General features: G+C 42.8%; 1 protein-coding gene across 2 annotated transcripts; it reads right to left on the reverse strand.

Moving 5' to 3' along the window:
* Positions 1-762: 762 nt before the first annotated feature.
* Positions 763-20,394, reverse strand: LOC119145556 (MARVEL domain-containing protein 3-like). Of its 2 annotated transcripts, none has more exons than XM_037382145.1 (4): positions 20,336-20,394; positions 19,012-19,167; positions 15,353-15,522; positions 763-1,654 (listed from the first exon to the last, which is right to left on the reverse strand). In XM_037382145.1, the coding sequence occupies exons 2-4, from the start codon at positions 19,125-19,127 to the stop codon at positions 945-947; spliced, it is 996 nt and encodes a 331-aa protein (XP_037238042.1). In that variant the 5' UTR covers positions 19,128-19,167; positions 20,336-20,394; the 3' UTR covers positions 763-944. The 2 variants fall into 2 exon arrangements, with proteins under 2 accessions (XP_037238042.1, XP_037238043.1); XM_037382146.1 differs by lacking the exon at positions 20,336-20,394 and adding an exon at positions 19,854-20,000.
* Positions 20,395-26,370: the final 5,976 nt, after the last annotated feature.

Below are 26,370 nucleotides of genomic sequence, written 5' to 3' on the forward strand. Positions count from 1 at the left end.
ATTTATTTTCTCAACCCTGGGGGCATACAATTACTGCTGTTCACTCATGCTTTGTGTGTTTAGATGTTGGAAGGACGCATGTGCTTTCTGTCGTTGTTACACCATTCCCATGGAAAACTCCAGGCAGCCAGTGTGCTCCCGACTCAGGCTCTGCCTACCACCGGCTGTGGAGTCAGCAAGCCAGACCTTGTTTAGGCGGCTACAAAGCAAGTGGTATCTTTACTATGCTGATAGCTGACCAGTGTGCTGCCTCCCAAGTTCTCATCTGCACTGAGGTGGGTAAACGCAGTAGTGAACTGGAGGAGGACCCAACCACTGCCTTCGAAATTGCAGCTACTTCCTCCCAGCAGCATTCCTCTGGGAGCACATGATCAGCATGTGTCACCCCCCGTGACTCAAAAACTAAAATGCTTTGCTATCCCAAGTGAAACAGGTCACAACTGGAGCTTTGGCTGTGATTCAGAAAAGCACTTGGGTGTCCTTTGCTTTGTGAGCGGTGTGACATAAGGCAATAGGACACATGGACAGTCACAGGATCTGCTGAAGGCTGCCCATCCTAGCGGTGTATTCAATTCCTTCAGTCGTGGGAGAGAAGAGGAAATGGCTGTTAGCACAAGTTTGGCAGCACTGCGGGTTCAACCTGTTAACAGCCCATTGCTGTTTGGATTTGCTCTGCGAGGATGAAAACATTACAATCAAACACATTTTAAATGCAGGAGTCCAGCTTGAGAGACTGATGCAAAAAAAAACCTTGTTAAAACATCTGCTCAACATAAATTTTATTACATCATGTTACAGCAGTGTTGTTACGCTTGGTGATTTGATAGACAATTCAACACCTTGTAGGAAAATACATTCTGGACTGGTCACCTGTTTAGCATGCAACACCCAGTGTCCATCCCTTGCTGAAGCTCCAGCTGTCTGGCACAGTCCCACAGCTGACTTCACACTAACGTAGCAAAAGCCTGGATGTTGTGGGAGCTTTCAGGGGTGCAGTGGATAGCACGGTGGTGGTTTCCGATGCTTCTGTCTCGAATGCTACTTTTGGGGCTGTGCTGAGCCTTGGCTGCGTGGCTCTGGAAGGCCCGGACAGTTCGGATAGCAAGGATGCAGACCACAAAGCTGGCGAAGTACAAACATGCAGCAGCGACACCAAAAAGGCCGACAGCTGCGTCGCCGCCCTGGACCACACAGTTCATGGAGGTATAACCACGGCGTGCATACAGCCTCTCACGCCTCTTGCAAACTTCTGTGGAGTTCACCTCGCTGACAAAATGCAGGTAGAGGCCGACCGCTGCGATGTACGCCACGCCAGCCAGCAGGTTGAAGGCACATTCGCCTGCCAGCAGCCCAGTCCTGAGCTGCTGGATGGGTTTTGCCCCCACGACAAGGAAGACAAGGGTAAGTGCTGCTGCTGTTAAGCTGAAGGCTACTCCACCGTAGACGCAAGGGGCTCTCATCTGGGTGAACTGCATGTCTAGCTCCCTCACCTCCTTGAGCTCCGTACCCTCAAAGGGGCTATAGGCAGAATTCAGGCTGAAGGAGCCGATACCAAAGCCGCCAAGGGATGTGAAGCCTGCAACAGAGGCTTGGGCAGCACCCACACAGATCAGCACCAGGAGGTTAACTGTGATCTCCACAAACTTCAAAATGCCTGTAAGAAACACAAACATGGGAATAGGTGTCAAAATCACATCTTGTGCAACCAGGGAGTGACAGAAGTACACCAAAACCATAAACAGAGAGCACTGTTACTGAGACAGTCCTCTTGGCTACAGCTACAGAAGAAGAGTGCTATTATTTTTTTTAAAAAAAAAAAAAAAACAACCAAAAAACACAACAAAAAAACCCCTCAGGCTCTCGTGGGTACATTTCAGAGGTTGGGCAAATTACTTTTTTTAATTTGTCACTGTGCTTGATAAATGGATCTTCATGCGGGGAAAGAAATCCATAAAAATTTTACTGTGCTTGTGTTATTGCCAAGGCAGAGAGCACAGTGATTGTATTTTGGCCTGTAACTACTTGGCATAAACACACTGAGCAAGAAATATCCAGTATGAACAAAATGCTGGGATTAAAGATGGCAAAAACCTAGAAGCTTCTTATGGCTTAAAAAATTGTGCAAGTTACTCAGGTCCTTTAAAATGTGTTTACTGCTTTAACTCACACCCTATGTTTTTTTGTCTTTCTAAGTGTTTGTTAATTTGAATTCATTATCTAACCAGGTGCAACTTCTACTTCATCTTCTTCACAGATAAAAATCTCTTCATAAATCTGAAGAAGCAGCTCCTGATTGCACCAAAAAAAAGGAGGAGGGAAAGGAGACAAAAACCACCTTGCACGCAGAGGTAAGTTAAGTGAATTTGATACTGGGTCGTGTGTTCTCTTCCACACCCCCACCTTCAGAAGAAAGCCTTATGACTGCTGAGCTGACTCTTCTTTTTCTTGTGTTTTGCTACTGATCGAGATAAAGGTTGTTTTGTTTTTCTTTTTGTGGTAGTTGCCTGTCAGGAAGGTACAGCATGTGTTAGCTATATCTGATTATCCTGTGACAGCTCACTAGGGGTCAGACTAAGATTAGTAAACACGACGGATGGTGAAGCGTCGCATAGCTAGGGTTGCCTGTTTGGGAGATGAAAACCTCCAGTGTATCACGCGTGTTGCTCAAGTTTGAAGTTAATTACAGAATTGTGAATCTTATTATTCCATTGCAGTCTGACAGCCAAGAACATAAGAAGCTCGACACAGTGGTCCTATATTTGTCTTCACAGTGGGGCAGGATCTACGGTTTGCATACAGAATTTCATTTTCTGCCGCTAACATTGACCAGCATGGCATTTTCCTCTTGAGCAATGGCTCAGTTGCTGTCAAGGCTGTATGGGCTTGAAAAGAAAGGGCTGAAGCAGCACACAAGGGAATTAGACAAATTTCTCTCTTGTGTTGCCAGATGCTTCTAACCGAAAAAATCCAGTGACAGCCACCATGAAGGATTATCACAAATTCTCATTCTTCCCCTTCTTATTCCCTCTGCAGAAGACTGAGGTAAGGAGCGGCTTCCTGCTGCTGCCTGCCGGTCACAGGAAGGTGCTTGCAATGGTTTGACAAGAGCCTTTGGCCACCGCAGGAGTTCCTGCTTCCCCCTGCACCCAGACTGGTCCCCTCACTTCTGCTCATGCAGCTGTAGGTAGGTACCGAGCCCATTCACATCACAGCCTTGCAAAGCATCCCAGAAGCACAAAAGGGAGCCGTGATAATGGTGGTTAATAGCTGGGAACAGAATATCTCAGGCTCCGCTTGTCCATGTATGTGTGTGTATACATACATAGGTGCATGCATGTACAGATTCCATATCCTAAAAAGAATTAGGTAGAGCAGGCAGAGAAGATAAAGTGTTCTTGCTGAGGAGGAACTAAGCATGCAGTTCAGTGTATGTGTTCTTCAGAGGTGATGCTGATTTCTGCATGACAACATGCTTTTTCCTTGACCCTTCCACATAACCCTTTCTGTGAAGCAGGGCCATTATCATGCTAGTTATCAAATCTGTTCAGGAGGCCTCAACCATTTCAGAGGAAGTATTTGTGAAGCTAAATTTAAAGAGAAATTTAAATCCTGGTCCATGAGACAGGACTTGGAACTCCTTGTACCAAATTCAAACAATGCAACCAAAAGATTCAATGTTTTCAATGGGTACAGAATCACCGCTTTGCCAGGACTGTTCAAAATATTTTGAAAGAGTAATAGCGGTACAGGACATTCATTGGAACTGGATCAGATATTTTTTGTCTGCTCAGCTGAGCTGTACAATATGCCTTCCAAATACAAGGAGTCAACTTAGGTCCTTAGGGCCCTTGGAAAGTGTCGGACGCAGAAGGCCACTTCCCTTTTTAAGGGCTGACTGCTGATTTCATAGATGCTCCATCAGGAAGCAGTTCTTAGAAGTCTACAGGGAGGAAAGACCATTTGATTAAGGGAAACATAAATTTTAAATATGTTTGGGAACTTGGGAGTTGGGAATTCATGACCAGTCAGCTTTCTTCTACTGCTACCTTGAGAGTTTCCTTTTTGTCTATGACTGCTGAGGCTCTTCTGACCCACTGAGCATCAACTTTTCCTGTACACCACCTTGCTGAGCTTCAGAAAAGGCAATTTTCTGTTGTCAGAGTAGCTATCACCTGCTGCTAACCTCTCCACATTTATAACTGACCCCAATCCTCAATGCCACTGCTCCACAGCTTCCTACAACTACACAAATGCTGTATGCAACCCCTTCACTTCACTGAGCTGGCTGATGGTACCACGACAGGGCTGGCAGAACCTATCTCTTTGCTCATGGGATGACAGATATGATCGGTGTAGGTCTCCTGTATTTTTAAGTGCAGCAGTAGATGCTTTAATGGCATGCTTGAAAAATGTCCTTAGACAGGGCATTCAGGTTGGACTGGTTTTGTCTGTACCTGTACAGTTTTCACAATCACTTGCTGTAGAATTGATTAGAGTAACTAAACAATGGAGAGGGGTTCGTTAGTACTTACTCAACCAGTTATTTGTACCACATAGATTATCTTTTTAAAAAAAAAAATAGTTCAGTAACAGCCTCCTATATTAAAGAAAACCCTAAAATGACAAGCAGTATGTAGAACAAAACTGTGAATCACAGGTTTATGACAGGAGCCAGCAGGGTTTGTGAAAGTAGCAGACAGTTAGTGAAAATCCTTAAGGCCTCGTACACCCATCAGGGCTTTGATGGAAATATTAAGCCCTACAGTAGGTTCGGACGTTGACCCAGGCACCCCAAATGCTGCACGCAACCTTGATTGTGATTGTTGCAAGCTGATACCCAATCCAGTTATACTAGTATAAACAGGATAGACAGACTTGAGAAATAAGGAATAAAAGGACAGTAAAGTTTTGAATCTTAGCTCTGTCAAGGTATGTGAACACACATAGTAGCAGTTACCTATGTCCAGCAAATGTACTGCTGGCCAAAAAAGGGCTGAGTTAAAAGCCACGCTTCTGAGTCTGTGCTGCCATTCCTGCTTTCACAGGCCAGTTACCTATAGAGTTAAAGCTTATAGCATAGAGCTTATACAGTCATAGCATCTTAGAGTTATAGCTGCAGAAACTAGAAAGCCAAAAGGTCTTCCTAGGAGGAAATTACTTCTCTCTACAACTATTCCCTAATCTCACGCAAAATGAAGGCATTGCAAAGACTTGAGCGTAAAATGACAGGAGGTCTGAAAATCTCAGAACTCCACTGGTTTAGTTATTTTTTTCCTTTCTCAAGTTCAAAATCTAGGGATCTCTCTAAAATGTTACTGATTTGTATTAAAATTAGCACAGTGAACAGAACAGTTGGCTTTGGGATTAAGTCTCCACACTAAGCAAGTAACGTGACTCAAGTCTGGGCTCCTGGATTTCCATTTCTTTTCCATGCATCTTTCCTGTACTGCTTTTCATCACTGAAGGTGAGGAGAAGGGCTGCAATCTAAAAGAAAGCAGGTGTTGCCGGAACTTCCCAGGAAACGGTTACATTCATTTCATAAAATCTAAATCTGCAATGGATAGCAATTTCAATGTATCATACTTGTTAACTTTGTTTGAATCCAGTCTTTTTTTGCTGCGAGTAGGCTTCCTGCTGTAACAAAGAGCAGCCTTCCAATTTATACTATTAATCTACTATTCTCTTCTGCTTTCCCTTCTATACCAGGTGCACCCTGGGCTAGTGCCATGGTATTAACCCACTGAGCAATGGGTTTGTCTCCTGTCAAATGGTGGGCTCCAATGTCCAGCGAAGCAGCCAGGCAGGCTGTTAAGGGTAAAAAAACACAGGCAGCTGACCTTACTCTCTACCCTTGGCTGAGCAGTCACCAGTTTTCTCCCCTGCCCAGTAGTAACTCTGGCCTAGCATTAGGCCCTTCCAAGAGCTGTTTTAATAAATTAAAGTAGCAGGAAACGATTCAACTCTTTTCTTGTGCGCTGCTGTTTTTTCCTGCAACTTGAAGTGACTCACAGCATATCTGATGAGCAATTGTGTTGGCATAAGTTTAGCAGGGGAAATAACACAGTCAGGACCAGAGAAAGACCAGAAACTCTCCTTTTCAGGTGAGATGAGTTGTTAAATCTGCATGCTTTGCCTCATAAAACTATACTGTGGCTGACTGTGTGGTACCCAGTAACTAAACTGTGTAAGCTGTAAAGGGGCGTTTTCATCCAGGCACTGTGGCAGGATGGCCCCAGCGTTCAGCTGCCAGGATCACAGCGTGTGTACGTACGTCTGTACATCAAGTCAAATGATCAATTCATGTTTGTTCCTGCGTTTCTGCAGACGGTACAAATGAATCTTCAGGACAGTCAGTTCTGGCTGTTTCTGTTGAACTCCCCTGACCTGACGAGGACCTGACTAATACAAGAGGCCTTCAAAGTGTTTCCCTCCGCTGCATTTTGGCATGGGAATCACTTTTTTTCCTCTATCGACTGTGCATGGGCTCCTCCTGTCTCTTTAGGTATCATTCCCTCCTCTTCAGTTAACATCCCTGTGTAGTTCTAAGCAATTTTATCTTTGCTGTTCTCCATTCTGGCTTGTTTTCTGCCTCTGCTTCCTTTGCAGGCCACGTACCACCGGGACCAGCAGCACCCAGCTGGCAGCCCTGGGCACGCCCGGCTGCCCCTCTTGGACACCTCAACCCCAGCAGCTGGGCAGCAGTGCAGATGGGTCAGTGGCGCCTGTGTCATGTCCCATTACGGGCCGCTCCAGCAGTAGGGAAGAGAGGAGTCAGAGACTACAAGACACACACATTAGAAAACATTCTCCCAGCCTTCCTTACTGAAAGTTGTCTCTTAGGGTTTTTTCCCAGTTTGGGTAGCTTTCCACTTTTCAGAAGCTGCTGTTGGTTTTTTTTCTCCAAAGGAGCAGGTAAGTATTTTGACCATATATAGTGACTTACAAAAGCAGCAGTCAGTCCTGAAAAGGACCTCAAATGCTGGACTTCTCTTTCCAGTGCAGGTTTGGTGTCCTCCAGTGAGTAAAGGCACAGCTCAATGCACAGCTTTGGTCACCTCTCTGCTAAACTGAGTTAGTGGCAGGAGGAATAGATAAGGGGCAAGGAGGAGAAAACATCAAAGGCAAGAGGGGTTTTATTCTGCTTTTCAAAGCGGACAAAAATATGACGGAAGTGGGAAGGAACCAAAACAGTGGGGGAGAACTGAACAGGGGAAATGAAATGGAGGCAACGGTCACAACAGATTAAAAATATTAAATCTAGATACAGAGTATTAAAACATCTTTCTAATGGTATTATTCCCCTTACGTATACCAGTCCAAAGCAAGATCTTACTGAAACCAGTCACAAGAATTTAACCAACATCACTGATGCAGAATCAGGACAATACACAGATTTGTCATAAACAAACAAATCCCCCCCAAGCTCCCAGCCCAACATTGTTTTTGTAGATGTCTGTTTTTGAGCCAGTGGTAGGAGTTAGCTTTCACTGAGCTACACTGAAATCTCCCTAATGGGGTAATGTTCAAAGGCAGAAAAAACCCCAGCCCAACCCTAAAACACAAGAGTTAGGCAATGTAACACCAACAGAATCTTGGCTTTTCAAAGGACCCAGGGGAACTACATACTCAGAGCCAACTGAAATTAAATGGCACATAAGTGCCCAACACATTTATGCTCATTTGAGATATCCATCTTACTAGGAATTCAATGGGGAAATAGTTTAAAAATTGGTAAAACTAAATGATTTATGTGGTCTAGAAAGATGCATCGTTATTATCTTTTAATAAGTTGCCCCTCTTTACTCAAGATAATCACTCCATTAGGAAATATCAAAGGTTGACCAGCTTTGGTTTTAATGATTCAGAGAAGCCTTACGTTCACAGAGTACTCAGATCCAAATGTATTGTCCTGTTTTTTTCTTTTAAAGAACTACTGTCCAACCTGCTCTATCCCTTTTGTTTAATACTCTCCCATCTTCTAAACAGCGCTGTCCAAATTTCACAGGAAAGGGTGGACTTCACTTGTAGAACTACTGCATCAGCCTCTGTCCCCACAATTTCCCACCACGGTATGACACTACAATTATGTGCTGTCAAGACACGGTTTCAGTACAACCCAGCCCCTGCCTGGGAACAACAGCTTTGGTTTACTTATTCATAGTAGTTCTTTAAAGCATTGCTTCTAGCATGTTCTTGATTTCTCTCCTGCTAACTGAGCATGAGTCATCTTCCATAATTTTGGAGAGGGTGGGAAGCAAAAGATCTTGCGTTAAACTTGGCAATACCAATTTAAACACAACAGCTGTAAAACGCTGTACGTGTATCTAGCACTGGTAGGTCTCTCTCTGCACAGTCGCCTCGTGATCTGTGTTTCAAGAAACAGCCTTTTTTCTTCCTAATGTACCCACGGTTCTTTCAAGTAGTAAACAAATATCTTGGTATCGAAAGAAATTTGCAGGAGTTTTTTTTTTAAAGAAGTTCAGAAAACAATGAAACACTCTTGTTCCCTATGCCAACTTTCCACAGCCACTCCCTCCGTTTGAACTGAAACTGAGCCGCCTTCAGAAGGAGAAAGAGTGGGATGTTACTGCTCTTTGCGTAATCATAGTCTGGCTAAAGGTAGATCAGGTTGGAGGCACCTGTGAACCCGAGCTTCTCATACACTTTACTGATTGCAAGTTGTCACACTTGGTGAGCAGCATTCCTGACAGAGTGGATTCTTCTCCTTTAAGTGAGCTAAGATCACCTGCTCGAGAAATAGAGCTACATTCAAAAGATTGTCAGTCTGTTGTATCAATCAGCTTTGAGAGCCACCTTTTACACAGTTTTTCTTGGTTCCCAAAATTTGGGTCAGATGTGGGGAAGACAAACCCAGTGGTCCTATAGGAAAGATGGTGCAACTCCTGTTCTACGCTGGTAGAGAGCAGACTTAATCAAGATTTCCTAGTAGGGAAGCACGGACTACAGTCTAACACATACCTAACAGCTAACATCAACTTTGCCAGTATCTTCCCCTGCCAACTTAGCCGAGTCTTCTCAGCTGTAGTTCTCCCCTCTCTATAAACAATAGCGTACGTGTTACCACAACACCAAACAGTGGATGAAAAAAATCTGATATAAAGAAGTGGGCAGAGTGAAGTCCCTTATGTTGGCAGGGCAACAGTTTGCTAAAGGTAACATTTGATATCTGCAACCCAGCGTAGCTCCCCTGCATGTTTTTATAGAGCTAAATTCTCATGGCTATTTGTATTCCACAGCAAACAGGACTTACCTCCACGTGAAATACTTTTAACTTCAGAATAGGAATGTTACCTGCAGCTCTGCTCTGCCACTGTATCTTGTTACTGTGCAATTTTAATTAAGCATTTTGAATAACTGGGATTATTTTAATCTATACAGCTCCATCCAATTTCCACCACTAATATTCTGTCTTCACAATTACAAGATTAAAAAACTTGATGGCAAATTCAGCCTGTTACTCACACGGTATTTAAAATATACTTTGAAACAGATAGGAGGAGGAAGCCATCTAATTACAGAGACTATAGGGGACCTTAGTGTTCCCTTCTTAGAACAGAAATATGTTGAAATTAACTGCCACAGGAACAGTGCACGACAGCTTTGAGCACAGTTTAAAGGAGCTAAGCGTGGCACAACGTAGGGGCAAAAAGTGAAGAAGAAAAGAACTTTCATCCACAAAGTTACCCCCATTAGGCACATTTAATGACCCTTCAGTATTTTTGAACATACATAACCGAAGCTACAGAAGGTTTTTTATTTCAGTTCATAGCCTCTTGCAGACCATTATTCTTCCCCAACATCTCCACAGCACTGGAGGGGATATGAGTGTTCTGTAAAACATTTTTCCCCTGCTGCTCCTGCGTCTGACTCCAAGAAGAAGAGTATCAGGACATAAAGCAACATAACAGCAGCAGTATAATGGTTATGAACAATGGCATAAATCAAACCAAGCATCTAGTAGTGTGAACCCTGTGTTTAGGGTGACTTCTCGTCTCAGTATTCCTTCCAGTCTATGAGTATTTGCCAGCATGAATAGCTACAGGAAAAAAAAAAAAATTGGCTGTTTTGTAAAAACAAAAGCTTATAGATGTTTAAATTTGAATTAATGCTGGCTTGTTAATGCATGACTATATCCTGGAGAAAGTCATTGTTACTCCCTAATTCTATTTCCTCCTCCAAATAAATTCACTTTGATATTTCCTCCTGGCTATGCTTGAAATCGGAGATTTTTCTTGTTGTTACAAACCATAATGCTGTCTTTTTCTAAGAGGAAATTGGTCTGAAGGTTTTAACAATTGTGGATGTTAGAATGTAGGCTAAAGGCATGATTGTTTGGAAGTGCCTACAATATGCTTAGGAAATCTGACACTATTTATGTTGCAAAGCTGTATTCAGGGCAGCAAAGAACAGGGATTCAATTATACTTGCTCCCCCACAAACTGTTTTCTAACCTTTTTAGTGCTGTCTCCCCTAAATTCCAAGTGAGTTGAATTTTTTAAGAAGTTATTAGCTCAGAAATTATGACCAGCACAGAATAATTCTATACAAGGCAAAAGTGCAGGCATTTTCTGAGTCACACACTGACCGAATATGGGAGAAAGTCAGTTCATCTTCACTGTTTAAGCAAAACTAAAGGAAGCATTATCCTGGAATTGCATTGCTTCACCTCTTTCACACCAATATACATAATAAAAATAAAATGGCAAGTTCTCATGGTCAAGTGACCAAATATCTATGACCAGTTTAAGATCAGCAGTTCGCTCAGGTTTGACTCAGATTTTGCTCTAAGTTGAAGGAAGCAGCATGGCAGCTAGCCTTGAACACTTCTCTCGCTCCCTCCGGTAACCAAAAGCACTGAATCTGGTTATATTTTCAAAGGAGCTGAGAGGGGGTCCTTTGAAAGGCAAATATGATTAATAATTTAGTTTTCTGATACAGAAGAGAGAACTACAGAAATTTTACCCTCACTGTGAAAAGCAAGTTGAATGTTTTCTTCTGAAAGAATTTCAGCTCTGAGTATCCCCAGGCCAAAAACTCCTGTTGTTTTCAACATGTGCTGCTTTAAAAGGCATGCACTATCATGCATAAGTTATTGCAAGCAGTAGTTCCTTAGTTGATTAAAGGTTTGTCTTTATCACATGCAGTTTATTTCCAATTCCCATATAATTATATAGAGCATCTAGACAGTTGGACATCAGTCTATAAACTGTTCCTTAAGTCTCCTTCACTACTACAGAAACAGAAAGTAACAAACTTCTGTGTTTGTATTGCCTTTTGAATCTGTATTCTGTAGATCCACAAGTGTGACACACCTAAGAAAAAAAAAATATAGAAACTAGACATAAAGGCAGCATTGCAGGGAAGAGTCAAAAATCTGTTAGAGGGAAGTAATCTGCAAGAATCAGCAGACAGATGAAGAAAGGCAATCCAAGTGGTAGTGCTCTTAAACGATACAAGCTCCTGTGAGATAAAAGATCCTCTCACAGGTTAGTAGTGGTTAAAATAAAATAAACAGTAAGTGGAAACAACCATTTTTCAAATAGAGTTAAGAGAGAAATCTCTGGTTTGTACTACCTGTCACTAGTTATGCCCATGTTAGCAGTGCAATGGGAGTGGATCTGTAGAGTCAAACTGAAGATCTAGGGGCTATACAACAGGCATTTTCTGGGGAGAGAGAAGTACTTCATCTTAGCTCCAGTTTGGTCCAAAGGACACGGTGCCTGCTAGTGGTTACAGCTCACCCGCATTTAGTTTCAGCTGAATGAAATAGTTTGTGCATCCTGAGACGGCTCTGCAACATGGCCAAAGAGCTGTAAGTGGGGACTCCGAAGAGATTCAGCTGAAAAGTACACACCAAACAGCTACAGTAGATGCACAAACTAATGAACTGAAAAGATTGAAAAGTGAGATAGCGAATCCTGTTTTAATAATAATCACAAAAAAATTCTTCATCATTGCCAACTGTAAAATTGGTAGGCTGCTGAGAGTTCAAGCTCTTGAATGAGAAAGTAATGAAATCAGTGTTTAATAAGCAACCTCACACTTCATGCAGGTAACACAAATACACACACATCTACAGAGCACACAGAAGGGTTCTAAACAAATAATTTCCACTCGGGAAAGATATCAGATAGCCTTCTCTGAAAATATCAGCTCAGCATTCACCGATAGTCAAACACCACACAAAAAGCTAGGAAGCATTTGGATAGGACTAAGAACCAGAACCTTTATGCAGATGTCTAACCCTTTTAAGAATTTAACTTGAATTCTGAGTGTGGTTCTGGTCAGCCCATCTCAAAGGGGTACAATGGATCTGGAAAAGGTATAAGGCTGGCAAGCTAACCAGAACTGGAAAGACTTCACCTTTGATAGGGACAGAACTGACTATTCTTCAATCTATGAAGAAGCCAACAGAGCACAGTGACAAAGGGAAGACTTTACTCTAAAATCATAAATCTTATGGAGAAGATGAATATATGAGATTATCATTAGGTATTTTGAATATCATCAGAATCAGAGACACCTTCTTAAAAACATTTTCAGGAACAAAACGGTATTTCTTCAAGTGGTACAAAGAACCGTGGAACTCCTTCTCACAAGATAATGTGGAAGCCAAACATTCAAAATGGGATTCAGAAAAGGATTAAACAAATTCAATAAGTCTGTAAAGATGTATTAAACATAACAGAAGTGAATGCAGTTTTCCAGTTCAAGAAATCCCACCAGTCTGAAGTTTGAAGAAGTTTGGAGCTCACCCTCCCCTTGTCCAAAGTCTGATGGTCCTCCTAAATTTGCACTCCAGTACATTGAGAGGATGCGTAATTAGGTGCCTCATATGATCCAGTACCGCCAGCCACTTGATCCTACCTGAATGCTATGAATAGATATTGCTCATATGTTTTAACATATGTTTTCCTTCTATTTTCATGATTAAAGGATTAAAAAGGAGAAGAACGTTTTGAAGTTTCTTAGATGGTATCAAATGTTCCTACCAGCAAAAGGGGTCAATATCAGTTGTTTCTTCCATTATATTTGGGGTGAGTTTCTTTTCTTAATGCAGTTGTAGGAAAAAAAGGGGGGCAGGGATTAGGGAGGGAAGGTGAGAACAACAAAGACAGGAGAACAATGTCCTTTTTTCTGCTGCTGCTTGCAGCTAAGGCATTTGAAGGCTCCCTGCAAAAATAACTGCTTGTTTCTGAAACTCAGCTTTAGATTTTGGGGATATTGCTGGTGAAAAGCATGGATGAAGAGGGCAGTATCTGGGTGAAGAAAATACTTTTCGGAGTTCTGGTTGTTTAGAATTCCTCTCTAGTTTGCCAAACCTGTACATGTGCACATAGAGCATAAGTCTATTTCCTGGGCAAAAGTAAAAAAAAAAACCAAACGCCAAATCCAAACCATAATGAAAGTAGAGCAATGCATGGTCAGAAACCAAGGTTGACAATTCAGTTGTTGCTTTGGAAAAGTCTGTGGTACATCACCTCCTAGCCTTGTTTGATATCAGTTTATTTTAGAATTATGTTGACTGGGAAGGGGGAATTTCACCAGAGTGCTGATAAATCATTGGCAAAAGAAAGAGATGGTTAAGAACTATTTACAGGAACTTTTCATGCTGAAAGAAGTAACTCACATGTACTGACTTTTCAGTAAACAATTAATGTAGCTTTTCCTTTATAATGTTTACTGTGACTGCAGGGAATACAGAATTCTGCAAAACAATTCTAGGAAATTCTGCTAAATCTTGGTATGCAAAAAAATTAAACAGGGGAGTAACATTCTCATAATCTAATCAACCTCCAATATCTTTTCATTTTTTGAAATAAAACTGCCAATGAAAGGGTTTATTTTCTGCATGATCTCTTTTCTCTCCTCCCGTGCAAGCTCAGGCATTAAATTCTGGAAAATACTGAGCAATACCTGAGGAAGGGGTGGGAGTAAAATCATCACTGTCAACTGATGTATCCAAAACTAGGACATTTTGAAAATATTAACGATATATAATGCACTGAAATAACAAGAAGCAAAATGCAGGGGCAGGGGGGGACACGACATGACACCTAGCAAGTCATATTAAGCTATCCATGAGTCTAAACAACTAGTGAAACTGATAACTAAAAGTAACTCACCACTTCATTTTTCTAAAGCTGTGATAAAATAAGGCATGGGGTTTTCTAGAGCTTCTCAGACAAGTTAAAATAATCTAGTATTGTTGAAGAAGAAACTGCTGATACAATTTTATCAAGGATAAACTATCAGTATGGCTCTGTATCATTAAATATGTTCTGCTAGCTGTTGGAGTTAAATTTCCTTGAAACGAAAAACAAACCGCATACAAATACACGGAACATACATATGAGAGAAGATAGTTCAGCTCACTCTTAAAATTGTCCACATATTCACATACCGAGAAATATTAAGAACAAATTGAGTGTGTTACTTCACTTTCCTTCATGGAGTGAAGAAATAATCTAACTATGTATTTTAATTTACTTCCAGTAACTACACTCTTCATTTGTTTCTCTACTGGAGGACACTGAAAGGCTCTTTACAGCGTCTGGACAAAGACTTTGCACCTAGCTGCAAGTTTCAACTTAGACTGCAGTGGGTCTTTCCTACAAACAAGGTGAGAATGCTTGTTATCCTGGAAGAGGAAGAACTTTAAAGGAGTAATGGATATTTTAGCAACATTTTTTTTTTCAGTTTATGGAAATGAGGTTACTAAGTGTTAAGGCCAATTTCCTCCCACATAATGTTCATTTGTCTGCTTGTTGTAGTCACTTTCCAGCTATGAACAACCAAGTTATTTCTGAAGAGCTGCTTTACTGGATTCATGTCCATGAAACAGTTTTGTCTCCCACAACGTTGCTATATATATATATATATATATATATATGTATAACTGATGACTGGATTAAATCCAGAGTTGATAAAGTCTGAGAAGAATATGTGAGAAATGAACTAGCACCAAAGCTTCAACAGCCATGTTTAAATGACCTACAGAGGCAAGTTCTATTTTATTCTTAAATCCCAAAGGTTAACCCTTGCTGCGCAACCTGAGTGTTTACACACATGACCCACTCTGAATCTCTGGATGCATATTCTGGAGATGCACTTTCAAGTATCTAAATATCTCTGTAAATCTTGCCTTTTGATGCCTAAAATGTGCTAGTAACATGCAGTTATGCCATTCATTAACCCTCCCAGTTGTTAGGGTTTTTTTAAAATATTCCTCTAACTTTACTTTGTTGTGCTTCTAAACACAGAAAACAAAATCAAAACAAGTCCTTGGAAGGAGAGGGGTGGATGGCAGACAATAAGAATCGCACATACCTCTTGTTGTGCATACCTTTGAACACTTCATTGAGAAGGTTTCCTTGGGAGGATAACACTCTGGTGGTGGGCCAAAATATTCCCATGCTGCTCCTGAGGTTTTAGAGTAAGAGTCTGAGCAAACAGTAGAATTTCTTGAGTGCTGGCCACCTCGGATGTCTTCTGTTGATCTACAATGGAGTAAATGACTAATGTGTATTAATTAGATCATGATCTCTCCTGAACATTAGAACATGAGAAACTGGCAGATGCTCCTGTTAGTGAAACCAACTAGTCTGCTTCATAGGTATGTGATCTTTTTCGCTTGCATGTTTTGAAAGCAAATATCCCAAATACTTCCATAAATCCATGTTCACAAGAATATTTGCACTTGATGGTTCTTATTTTGGAAAACTATGTACTCATGGAGTAGGCTGGCTGAATTGTTTAGGTTGCAAAAGGTAGCAGCGAGGAAGGTATGGGAAGAGTTCCTGTACCCGTAAAAAAACGAGTAACAGCTTGTTCATGAAAAACAGACATTTCTAGCTAGTCCACGGCAGCCCAGAGAATAAAAATGAGAAACATTTTCACATAATAAACGCATAAAGTAGCACAACTATTTCATGGGCAAGCATTTTGTCAAGTTTTTACTTCCAATTACTATGGCTCACAAAGATGTCTTTTAAAACAACAAAAGCTATTAAAAGAAACAAATAAAGATTTTAAAGTGGGAAAAAAATTGGCCTTTTTTTTTTGTGTGTGTGGGGTGTCTTTGATATTTGAAGAGGAATCTAAAATCAACCCCCCAAAAATCAATTTCTCATGTCTCTGATTAGAATCTTCATTCACATACTTCAAAATGGAATTGCCTTTGCTGCAATGATGTGCAGCTCCACATCTGAAGCCTGATGATGTTTAAGGTTGGTGAGATTTAGATTATTCTATGGGAAATGTGCAATTTTCCCTTTTTAAACTAAGTTGACATTCAGGTTAAAAGAAACTGACTGTAAATTGTTTTGTGTCTGGTCTGATCTAAATGTTTTCCCTCATTTGAAGGAGCTTTGGAGCTTGCCTTTTTCAAGGTACAGCTGGATGGTTTTGTTATTAAAGGGTATTTTAAGTCTCATTCAGCATTATTATTTTTAAAAGTCTTCCTAGTAAGTTTTTATCTTTAATTTCTTATCCACAGATCAGCATTTTCAACTACAGTTTTGTTTCTTAGTATCACTGGACTTCACTAAGGTTTATCTTCATGCAATTCCAGATTCAAATTTACAAATATTATCTCATTTATCCACATTAAATCATGTTCTTTGTAGCTTTTACATTTTAATTAAGACATTCAATAACAAGACCAATGCTAACATCTCCACATGTAGTTGCCAACAGCTCTATTTGGCCAAAACATTTCTGATTTTTCTGACCTTTGTCCTGTGTCTTGTGCAACCACCAAAGCATCCTGCGCAGCTGTGTCACATAAATTAAATAAGCTGTGTGATTTATAAGACTTCCAGTTAACTTGAAAGCAATCCCTTTGGTACTTCTGATGCAGCTGCTTCTCTATTGTATCCTGCTACTTGCCAGAAAACAAAACAAGACAAGACAAAAACAAAAAACCAAAACACCCCCCCCCCCAATGTTCAGCAACAGAGTACAATTGGGGAGGGGGGAGGAATTCTTTCTTTTAGATGCTTTTTTTCCTCACAGTGGCCTATTCTGGCCACCTCTGCTCCTGTTTTCCTTCAGGACCTTCCAGTTCTGGGTAATGCAGCTCTTTCTTCTCAGCAACGAGAAGGAAGCTTGCTATAGGAGTTTCAGAAAGAAATGCAAGAAATACTCTGGCTAGAAAGTTGTGCTCTTAAGGGATGAAAGCATTAGGCACCCAAATTACAGCTTCCATGAAACTCTTCCTATCTATTCCATTACAGTATCTGGAGGTCTTTTGGGTCAATCAGCCTAAGTCTTTGCCAAAATACTGAAATCTCCTTACAAAACAGCTGGTTTTGTCATGAAAGCTAAGGCAGGCAAAATGTTGTTAATTTAAGCCAAACTCCATCAAAACAACTGATAGAAAAGTTTTTTGATCAGTTGTAGTGAGGGCTGGTGCCCCCCAGATTCTCAGCTTGACTCTAAAAATTATCTCCATGGCTATTACAGATCTGTAGCTGCAGCTTCTCCTCCTCTAATCCCCAGCGGATACAGGGATGGTCTGTTGGCCTTTATGGTCCATCCACCAATTTTCAGTCTACATGTCTAGTCATTTAAAACTAACAGTAAAAACAAAAAGTCCAGAGAAGCACTTCATTAAGAAATGGTGGTTTAATTTATACCTATCCTTTCATACATTGCTTATATTATGCTATGTATGAAAAAAACCCACACAAGACTTCTCAAAAACCTAACACCCTTTTTTTTTTTTTCTCCTCTCCATAGTGCAATTAATACATTCCTGGCATTCTCACTTCCAATATGTTGAAGATAATTTAACTATAACCCTCCTGATCTCTGCTTTTGCTAAGAACAGTCATTCAGCCTCCGAGGATGATTCTTAGGCTGACCTTTGTTCCCATTTCTCTCTGATTTTCTTGATTTAAGAGAGAGAGAAGAAAACTTCATTAGCTATTTTCATAATACAATAGGATTACCACCATCCAAATGTTTTATACTTAGCCATAAGCACTCTTTCTAGTCCACATAGCAGTCTTCACTGGTACTTTTATTCTCATCCTGTTTTTCTTGCTAAAATTTATATTATCAGGGAGTATTTTAGCTTTTCAATAACCTTAATTATATTTTTCTCCTCTCTCTCTTTACCTCTAGTCTTAAATTGCCCTACAATCATCCCTCCAGAGACTAAACTGGAGAGATGAACATGTTACTGCCATGACCAATTTGCCAGTGGTATTTAAAGATACAGACCTCTCTCCTACAATGCAGCTGCTGGCATGCCCTTAAAGGAAAACAGCCTAAGCTCACATCTAATATGCTGCAGGCTGGCCAGGCTGGAAGGAGAAGTGTAATATCCTAAGAGTTTATTTGTCACTCTAAACCTGTTATTTGATCTGATTATTGTGGTGATAGGGGCTGAGCCACTATCAAGTGCTGCAAACAGCCTTAGACACTTCAACAAACTCATTTATTGACTGTGACTACCAAAAGCAATTTTGTTTTAAATTAATATGAATTTGTTCACAGCTGAACTAGAGCAACCAGAAGGTTCAGTAAGTCCCTATGCTGGCCTCAGTCAAGTAACATTCTCATTTAAGCAAGGCATATTTGGCAAGCCATGGCTTGTTGTCACCTGCTGACCAGCCTCTTCAGGAACTGTACTAAGACACATGGCCACACTTTGCTTACTTGTGACCCAACTTGATCCAGATAACCCCAGGAAATTCACATCAGTGCCTGTGTCACACAGCCTATCTTTCCGCCCCCTCTCACGTTCAATACAAAGAAAAAGGTTCAATTTCTAAGTGTAAAATAGCTCCCTGATTCCAAATGTGGCATGCTCATGCTTCACAATTTCAAGGTTGAGTAATTGCTTTCCTTATTATTGTAATATGATATTTCATAGCTGAAAAAGAAGATGACAAATGCTATAGACCTGCTGTGATACGTTTCTTTAAGGTGATAAAGACAGACCTGCTGTGATACGTTTCTTTAAGGTGATAAAGACATACCTTCCATTGTACAGGTATGGTTTTCTCACTTTTCTGTCTTCCTCATATCTATCAGATCCATGGTTCTCACGGTGCCCATGTTGCTTATCTTGGTATCGTCTCCCGGCATGAGACATCCTGTTTCTTACATGTATTCTTTCTTTCCACAATAACTTCCTGGACCAGAGAAATAAAACCGGTTCATTTTACGGCTTTACTCAAAGTTATTCATTGACCAGCACTCACATCCATTTCATGCTCATCCAAGACTTTAGTACAGACTTCCTTAAGAAGTGAAAAAAGAAAGCCCCCTTAAACTACATGTACAGTAACTTCATTAAAGGACAAAACTTTTATTTACATTTTCCTATTCATTGAGTAATTGTGATGTTTCTATGTTCAACATTCATTGCGCTCAGCTTATGTACTAGGTCTGCTCCTACCCTCCAAACTTTGCTGCAAAGACAAGACGTGGTGTCCACCAAGAATGTGAAACTTGGCCTCTCTAATGCACTTAACCCTGCAAACACCAACATATCGCACGAGTGTGCACACGCGGGAGGGCAAACCTGAACGCGCAGGTGTGAGCCTTGTCCTGGAAGGTGCCCGGAGGTGGGCACACGCCGGGGCACACTGGCACAGCACCGAACGTTGCCTGTGAGCTGGGTGAGCATTAGCTAGGGGCAAAGCTGGGCTGGGCTGACAGCAAACTGGCAAGAAGACAGGTCTTCAATAATCTGGTTATAAATGTCACAGGGATGTTATTTCCTGAAAGCATCTTTCCCCACTTCAAGTGCTGTACACTTGAGGCCAAACCAGTAAAAAACACCGAGCTGAAGTGTCTAAGCGACCTTTGCTCCCACCTGCCCTCGCCACAGCCCTTCGGCGTTACAGGGGAAGGGCCTGCAGTCGAACCAACGCTGGCTGCTCACGCTGAGGACTTGCTTAACGATTTCGCTCTGTTAGGGTGTCACTGAAGGAATAAATTAATGTTTGTTTACAGCTAACAAAGAGGCAGTGCCTTCCTCCGCGGGGGCTCACCCCCTCAGCTCGGGAGGCAGAAGCCGCTCAGCAAGCAGCAGCCCCGCGCCTTCCCCCACGGCCCCGTCCCCTCAGCGCCACGGCAGCAAAGCCGACCCCCCTGCACCCCCTGGGGGCGACCCCGCCGGCGGAGCCCCGGCCCGAGGCCCCGGCGCTGAGGCCGCGGGGGCTGCCCCGTAGCCGGGCACTCCCCTGCCCACGTCCCGCCGGGGAAAGTTGCGCCCTTCGCCGCCATCCGCCCGCCTCGCCCCCACCTGCCCCTCCGCCGCCAGCCCGGCCCTCAGCGCCCCCCGCCGCCCCTCACCTGAGGGCAGCGCCCACCGCCGCCGGCCCGCCCCGCAGCAGCTCCCGGGCGCAGCCGGGCCCGCCCTCCTCTCCCCGGCCGCCACCTCCGCCCGCCTCCCTCCCGCGGAGGTGCTGCCCTGCCCGCCCCGGCCCCGCCGCCCGGGCCCGCTCGCCGCCCTGAGGGCCATGGGAGGGCTGCTGCCCCCCGCCCGGCACGGCCCGGCACGGCCCGGCACGGCCCGGCACGGCCCGGCCCGCCCGGGGGGGAGGGCTGGTGGCGGGGAGCGTGGGGCAGCCGGGGGCTATGTTTCATCTCATACAGTCAGGCCCCCGTGCACCATGGTGCTGAGGCAGAATCTGGTGAGCAGGGCACTGAGAGGATATAAAGCTTAAGGGTTAATAAAGCTAAAATTCAAGGTCCCAGCTAGTTGCCTTTTGGGGTTTTTTAAGTCTCGGTCTCAGGGTGGGGAGCCCTGCAGTATGAGATACACGGAGGGCAGAAGGTAGAAGAAAAGGGGGAAAACTTGCCCCTAGGAGTGAGCGGTTGGGAGCAGGCCATGTTGTGCTGGATGGGTTGAAAAGGGAGCTAGGCAACTGAACTGCCTTGTGGTGTGAAGCCATGTTTGAGATCATCGACCATTTGCCCTGGTGCTCGGCTGAAAGCCCTCCCTGTGGTGGGTCTCCAGGGCCTTTGTCCCCTCACTGCCAGCCCGTGATGGCTCTTTCACAGAGGAACGATGTGCTGGTCCCCTCAGGATGCTTTCTGTTCAGGTTACATCTATTTTTGTAGGGAGCCTAGGACAAACGCATGGACCGGCGTTGCAACGAACGACGTGTTCGTTGTGCAGCCCTGTACACAAAACCCATGTGTGCCCGAGAAGCGGGACGGTGGTGTTAACGTGGCGCTGTGCCCAGCTAAGCCTGAGCCTTGGAAAGCTTCCCTAGGCTGTGGCACCACCCTGCTCAAGAGCTGGGACCAGAAATTCCCTTTCCTTCCCACAGCTTACACAGCAGCATGCTGGGGGTACCAGTGTCTCTTGGATTTGGGCTTAAGAACGTAACTGTTAGTGCAGTCCCATGCTAGGGCTAAATCCAAAATCCCCTTTAAGTAACATGCAGGTATCAGAGGAGTTGCTGCCCTTGAAATGAGGAGGTATCTTAACAGGAACTGAATACTCAAGACATGTGCTTTGTAAATTGCTAGACTGTGGTAAGACTGTGATTCCCTGCTCTGGTTGAGCTGTGTTAACAGCTTCTTTTGCTGTTTCCCATTCTCGCCTCCCCTAGACCTCTTCTGCTGTTCCTGCCTTCAGCTGTACAGTTCATCTTCTATCTTGCACCAACCCTAGTGCTCGCTTGATCACGTAGTAAGCCGATTCAGCTTGCTTTCCAGCCAAAACCAATTTACTTTCTGCTGTTTTAGTGAGTTGAATTGACTTTGTGCTGCAATCAAATGTGTGCTGGAGCAAGGACTTGGCAGAAGCACGTGTCCCAAAGGGAAGAAACTGGGGGAGGGATGGGGCGGGGGGTGGGGGGGGTGGGGAGAGGGCTACCACTCCTGGCAGCAGCAGCGAGTAGTGAATGTAACTGAAGCCTTGATGTGAAGTTGCAGTTTGAGGCACTACTACCCATCAGTTAGTCACTACGCCTTCTCAGTTTGGGGCTGTCATCCTGCTAGCAAAAGCAGTCTAACAGCAGGACTGTTTCACTGCTTCGTAGTTTGTTTCTAATTCTTACTGTTTCTATTTAAAGGTAGATTAGACTAGTTTGGCAGATTTTACCCTGAAAAAGATTAGGGTGCCTGCGTGAATTCTGTTCTCCTGTCTAGATAATAAACACTTGGAAAATACATCCTTCACTTGCATCCAGCAGAGGATGTCTGCTCTTGTTGAGGGGCATGTGGGATTAGAGCTCCCTTCAGGTAGGCAGGTTACATAGAAACAGTAGAAAAATCTAAGGAGACATGGCTGGAAACAAGCTCTTGGTAGGAGGGGCTAAAATACGAAAGTACCTTGACAGCCACGGTCTACAGTATAACTAGCAGTTTTGTTAAAGCATTCCTCTTTCTGGTCTGAAGGGGGTAAGGTGTGGCCATTTTGGTTTGATGGAGGACTTTTTTTTGAAGTCTTTTTGAAGGGGTAAGATTATGGACTGGGTAAAATTCAGTGAAGCTGACGGGCAAAGTAGGTGTTTAAAAAGTGGTTAAAGTCATTATGGAACGAGGTAGTTGAAACAACGGGGTCACAACTGACCCAGAATTACATGGCGAGATCTACATAAAAAACGTAACTATGTGACCAAAGGGATTTTCCCTGGGAACTCATGAAACAAACACAAGGCATAGAGGTAGTGATTGCTGGAGTTGTCCATAGACAACATAAGAACCAGTGAAACAAGCCACAGAATATGGCACTGATTAGGGAGAAACAGCCAGAGGTAGTAGTAGGAATGTGCCTCTAAAGGCAAAAAAGTAGAAGGAGCTCATGAAGGGACTGTATATGGTACTGACTGAATTTGGATGAGAACCATCAAGGAAAAAGATTTCCTTATTTGTTCTTACCTTGCAGGTAAAAGGATGCTCTGTTGTACGTAAGCAGATGGGTTTGTATCAAAGATACACCTGATTCTGTCATCAGTTTCTCCTTTCAATAGAAATAACTTTGGAGGCTGAATTTTGGCTAACTGCTGAAGTCCAAAGGACTAATTTGCAGAACTTTGGAGGCTGAATTTTGGCTAACTGCTGAAGTCCAAAGAACTAATTTGCAGAAAATGAAATGTGAACCATTTTGGTTTTGGTTTGTTGGTTGAGGGTTTGTTTTTTTGGTTTGGGTTTGTTGTTTTTTTTTCTGGTAATTTATTTGAGTAGGTCACACCTGTGTCTTGTATCAACGCAGTCCTGGATACTTGCTCCAGTGTAACAAAATAAAACAAAACAAACAAAAACCAATCTAGGTATAGGCTACAAGGTGCCATAAATAGAATTTCAGGGACAGATTTCTCCAGCCAGCCAGGACACCACTGGAGTCTGTTCAGTCTGATGGGAACTAAGCTCCTGAGATCAGCAGGACTAAAATTAGCTTTGGAACATTTTTTTTTCTACCCTCTTGGTGTTGCTTTTACATGAAAACTTGTTTATTGTTATAAACAACAAGAAAAGAATTTGGGTTGAAGGCTTCCTTTTATTTTTTTTTTCTTTTGTTTTCTTCTTTTCTTAAAGAGGTTTTGAAATCCCTGGTCTTTGGAATAGGAGGTAAATTGATTTTGGGAACTAAGTAATTGGTTATGTGTTGGTCAATTTTTTCTGTTCTAGTGGGAAAAAAATCGCAGCATCAAATACTGCTTCAGTAAAAGAAATGTGAACAATCATGACTGATTTAATATTAATATTTTATCCTTGGTGTGTGCTATTACAAATACTTATTTTTAAAAGCAATGGAAATGGTCCTTAGGCTTCTTCTATTTTTGTCTTTGGTAATATGTGAATTGTTTGGTTGGTAGTTGTTTCTTTCCCAAGGCTGAGTCCTTCCCAGCATCTTCTGAGAAATTGCCTAGTTCTGATTTAAAGATCTTACAACACGGTTTTCAGAAAAGTGGGATTTTGTCACACTGAATCTGGACTGGGGAATAGCCGGCTTCTGGGACACATCCAGAACAGGCTGAAGGCAGTAAGAATGCTTCTATTGAAGCCTTGAATCCCAGAAGACTCTTATCTGAGGGCCCCTTCGTATTTATATCGGCTTGAAGTACAGAGCTGTAACACCAGCCTTGGTAATGCTCTGCATCACCACAGCTGTCACTTTCATGCTGACTTTCCTCATCTTCTGGTGTTGCTGGCCACCCAAGCTGTATCTGAAACCTTATCATTCATTTTCTTTTTCCCTGCTCTTAAGCAGAGTTGTAGCAGGATGAAGCCATTTTCCCCCTTCTAAAATGATGAGCAAACCCAAAATGGCTTTTGAAATCTGAGAAACTGTTAACATTAAAATTTCTCTTTCATTTCTTAACAGCCCTTTCTCAAAAATTCCATCTGTGTCATGCTGAACTTGAGGGAACCCCTGTCTGAATAGAGCCTGGAGACTATGTGCAACCCCATACTTAGTTTTTCTATAATAGTGTACCACTTAAATGTAGAAGTATTCTAGGACTGAAATTTGCTTTCAGAGGGCATTTAGACCCTGTGCAGACCTTTGCAGTCTTGACTGCTCTAAAGTTCACCCTGGTGGACCTTTGTGAGGTGCCTTGACCGACCTGGAGGTCTCAGTGTCCCTGGGCTTATGATTCTGGGTGCCAGCTTGGAAATCGCACAAAATTGTGGCAAGAGGAGCTATCTGGGAGCTCATGCCACTTCCCTGTCTCCTGGCGTGAATACATTCCATTCCATTTTATATTAGTAAAATATTTATGAAGTTTTATTAACGTGGTAGGAGCTCTTGCCTTTTTTACAAGAGGTAGGAATTACGAGCAGTCTGCCTTTTCTCTCATTTAATCTACCCTCCCATCTAATGTTTTTCTTTTCTCATCTGGACATAGATAAAATCCAATAACAGGGGATATTTGTTTTGCAGTCAAAACTATCAGGGTTGGAGTCAACACTCCAGGCAGTCATTGGAAAGATTTCTTGTGCATAGAAAATTTATGAACGCACGGAGATGCTGGGTTCAGTAACCTAGCCTTAAAAGGTATCCAAACATTTTGTTCCTGATCAAAACACATAATCCTGTGCAGCTCTGTGCTATTTACATCTGGACAGTCTGTCTGGGGCTGTAACGCTGGCAATTGTATGCGTTGAGAAGGGAGGAGGGGCACTAAATTTAGGTGTCCCGTTCACGCAAACGATGTCACCGTTGCTTTTGACCTCCCGAAAAAGAAATGCAACAGTGGCATCCTGTGGCCCGAGCAGTTCATGGCAGGTGGGTCGGGTGTAGGGCAGAATCCACCGCTGATGTCCTCCCGCACCGAGTGGGAAACAGATCGAGATATTTCTAAGTTCGTTTACAAAAGGAGTGCACAGTATTTCAGCCTGGTGCACATTTTCAACCTGAAGTACAAAGCTGCTATCTACTTTTCAACAGGGGCTTTCCACCAGCTTACATTCTGCTGCTTATTTTTCTACCAAACGCTTTGGCAGAAGGATGACTTCAGTTACCACTGAGGAGACAGGACTTCTCTGTGGCTGCCTTTGTGCCGCTGAACATTTCATCAGGAAAGAGGAATAGAGGAGGGACTGTGAGTGTCCTGTCTTCAACTAACTCATGGTTTAGCATGGCATACATGGTCTAAAAATGAATGTTTCAGGAAAGTCCGATGAAGAGAAGATTAATAAGAGTTGTTTTCCCTTGCACCTACATCATACTAAGGTGCTCACTCCCACGCACCATGTGTGTGTCTCGAGTTTTTCAAAGTCCTGGCCTTTATGTGTTTAACTTGGACGGGCTGTGATTTGCTTACCTCCCCACCAGCAGATATTGGCAGCTGTGACCACCAGGCTCTCTAAAGGCTTGCAGGCATGCCAAAAGGCACATTAATGAGGAACATACAGACTCACCTGCACTCCTACGTGCAATTGTCAGGGAAGCTGATGATGGCCTCATTTTCCCCTCTTCTCCTCCCAGTTTTATAGTGACTTCTGTAAGAGCAGAGATGCGAAGGTAGAGTCTTGTAAAGCCTCTTCCTTCCTACCTGTACATAAAGGTGTAAATGCTATTGAAGGTTCAGCATCAGGAAGGAGTGTGGGGGAAATGAAACAACTTTGATAATTTTAATTTTGCATTTTCTTGTATCCAGAAGGCTCTACATGTTTTGGGTGATTACCTTGAGAACTGGAGAATCAGAGTAAGGGGCAAGGTTGTCCCCTGCTGCCGGTGCATGGAAGAACTTGTGAGCATGAAGTTTTCTGTTGTGTGGGAAAGTCACCATGATCTCCTTCTTGGGATGGCTGAAGCAGGAGGCAGGGGAACAAAACCAGCAGCAGGCACAGGCTTAGTTGTTGCCTTTAATAACGAGTGAGTACTCTTAAGATTTTTGTGAAATTGCTTAACTGAGCTTGCACCAAAG

The sequence above is a fragment of the Falco rusticolus genome, chromosome 3 (assembly GCF_015220075.1).
Source record: "Falco rusticolus isolate bFalRus1 chromosome 3, bFalRus1.pri, whole genome shotgun sequence".
In the NCBI taxonomy this organism is placed as follows: domain Eukaryota; kingdom Metazoa; phylum Chordata; class Aves; order Falconiformes; family Falconidae; genus Falco; species Falco rusticolus.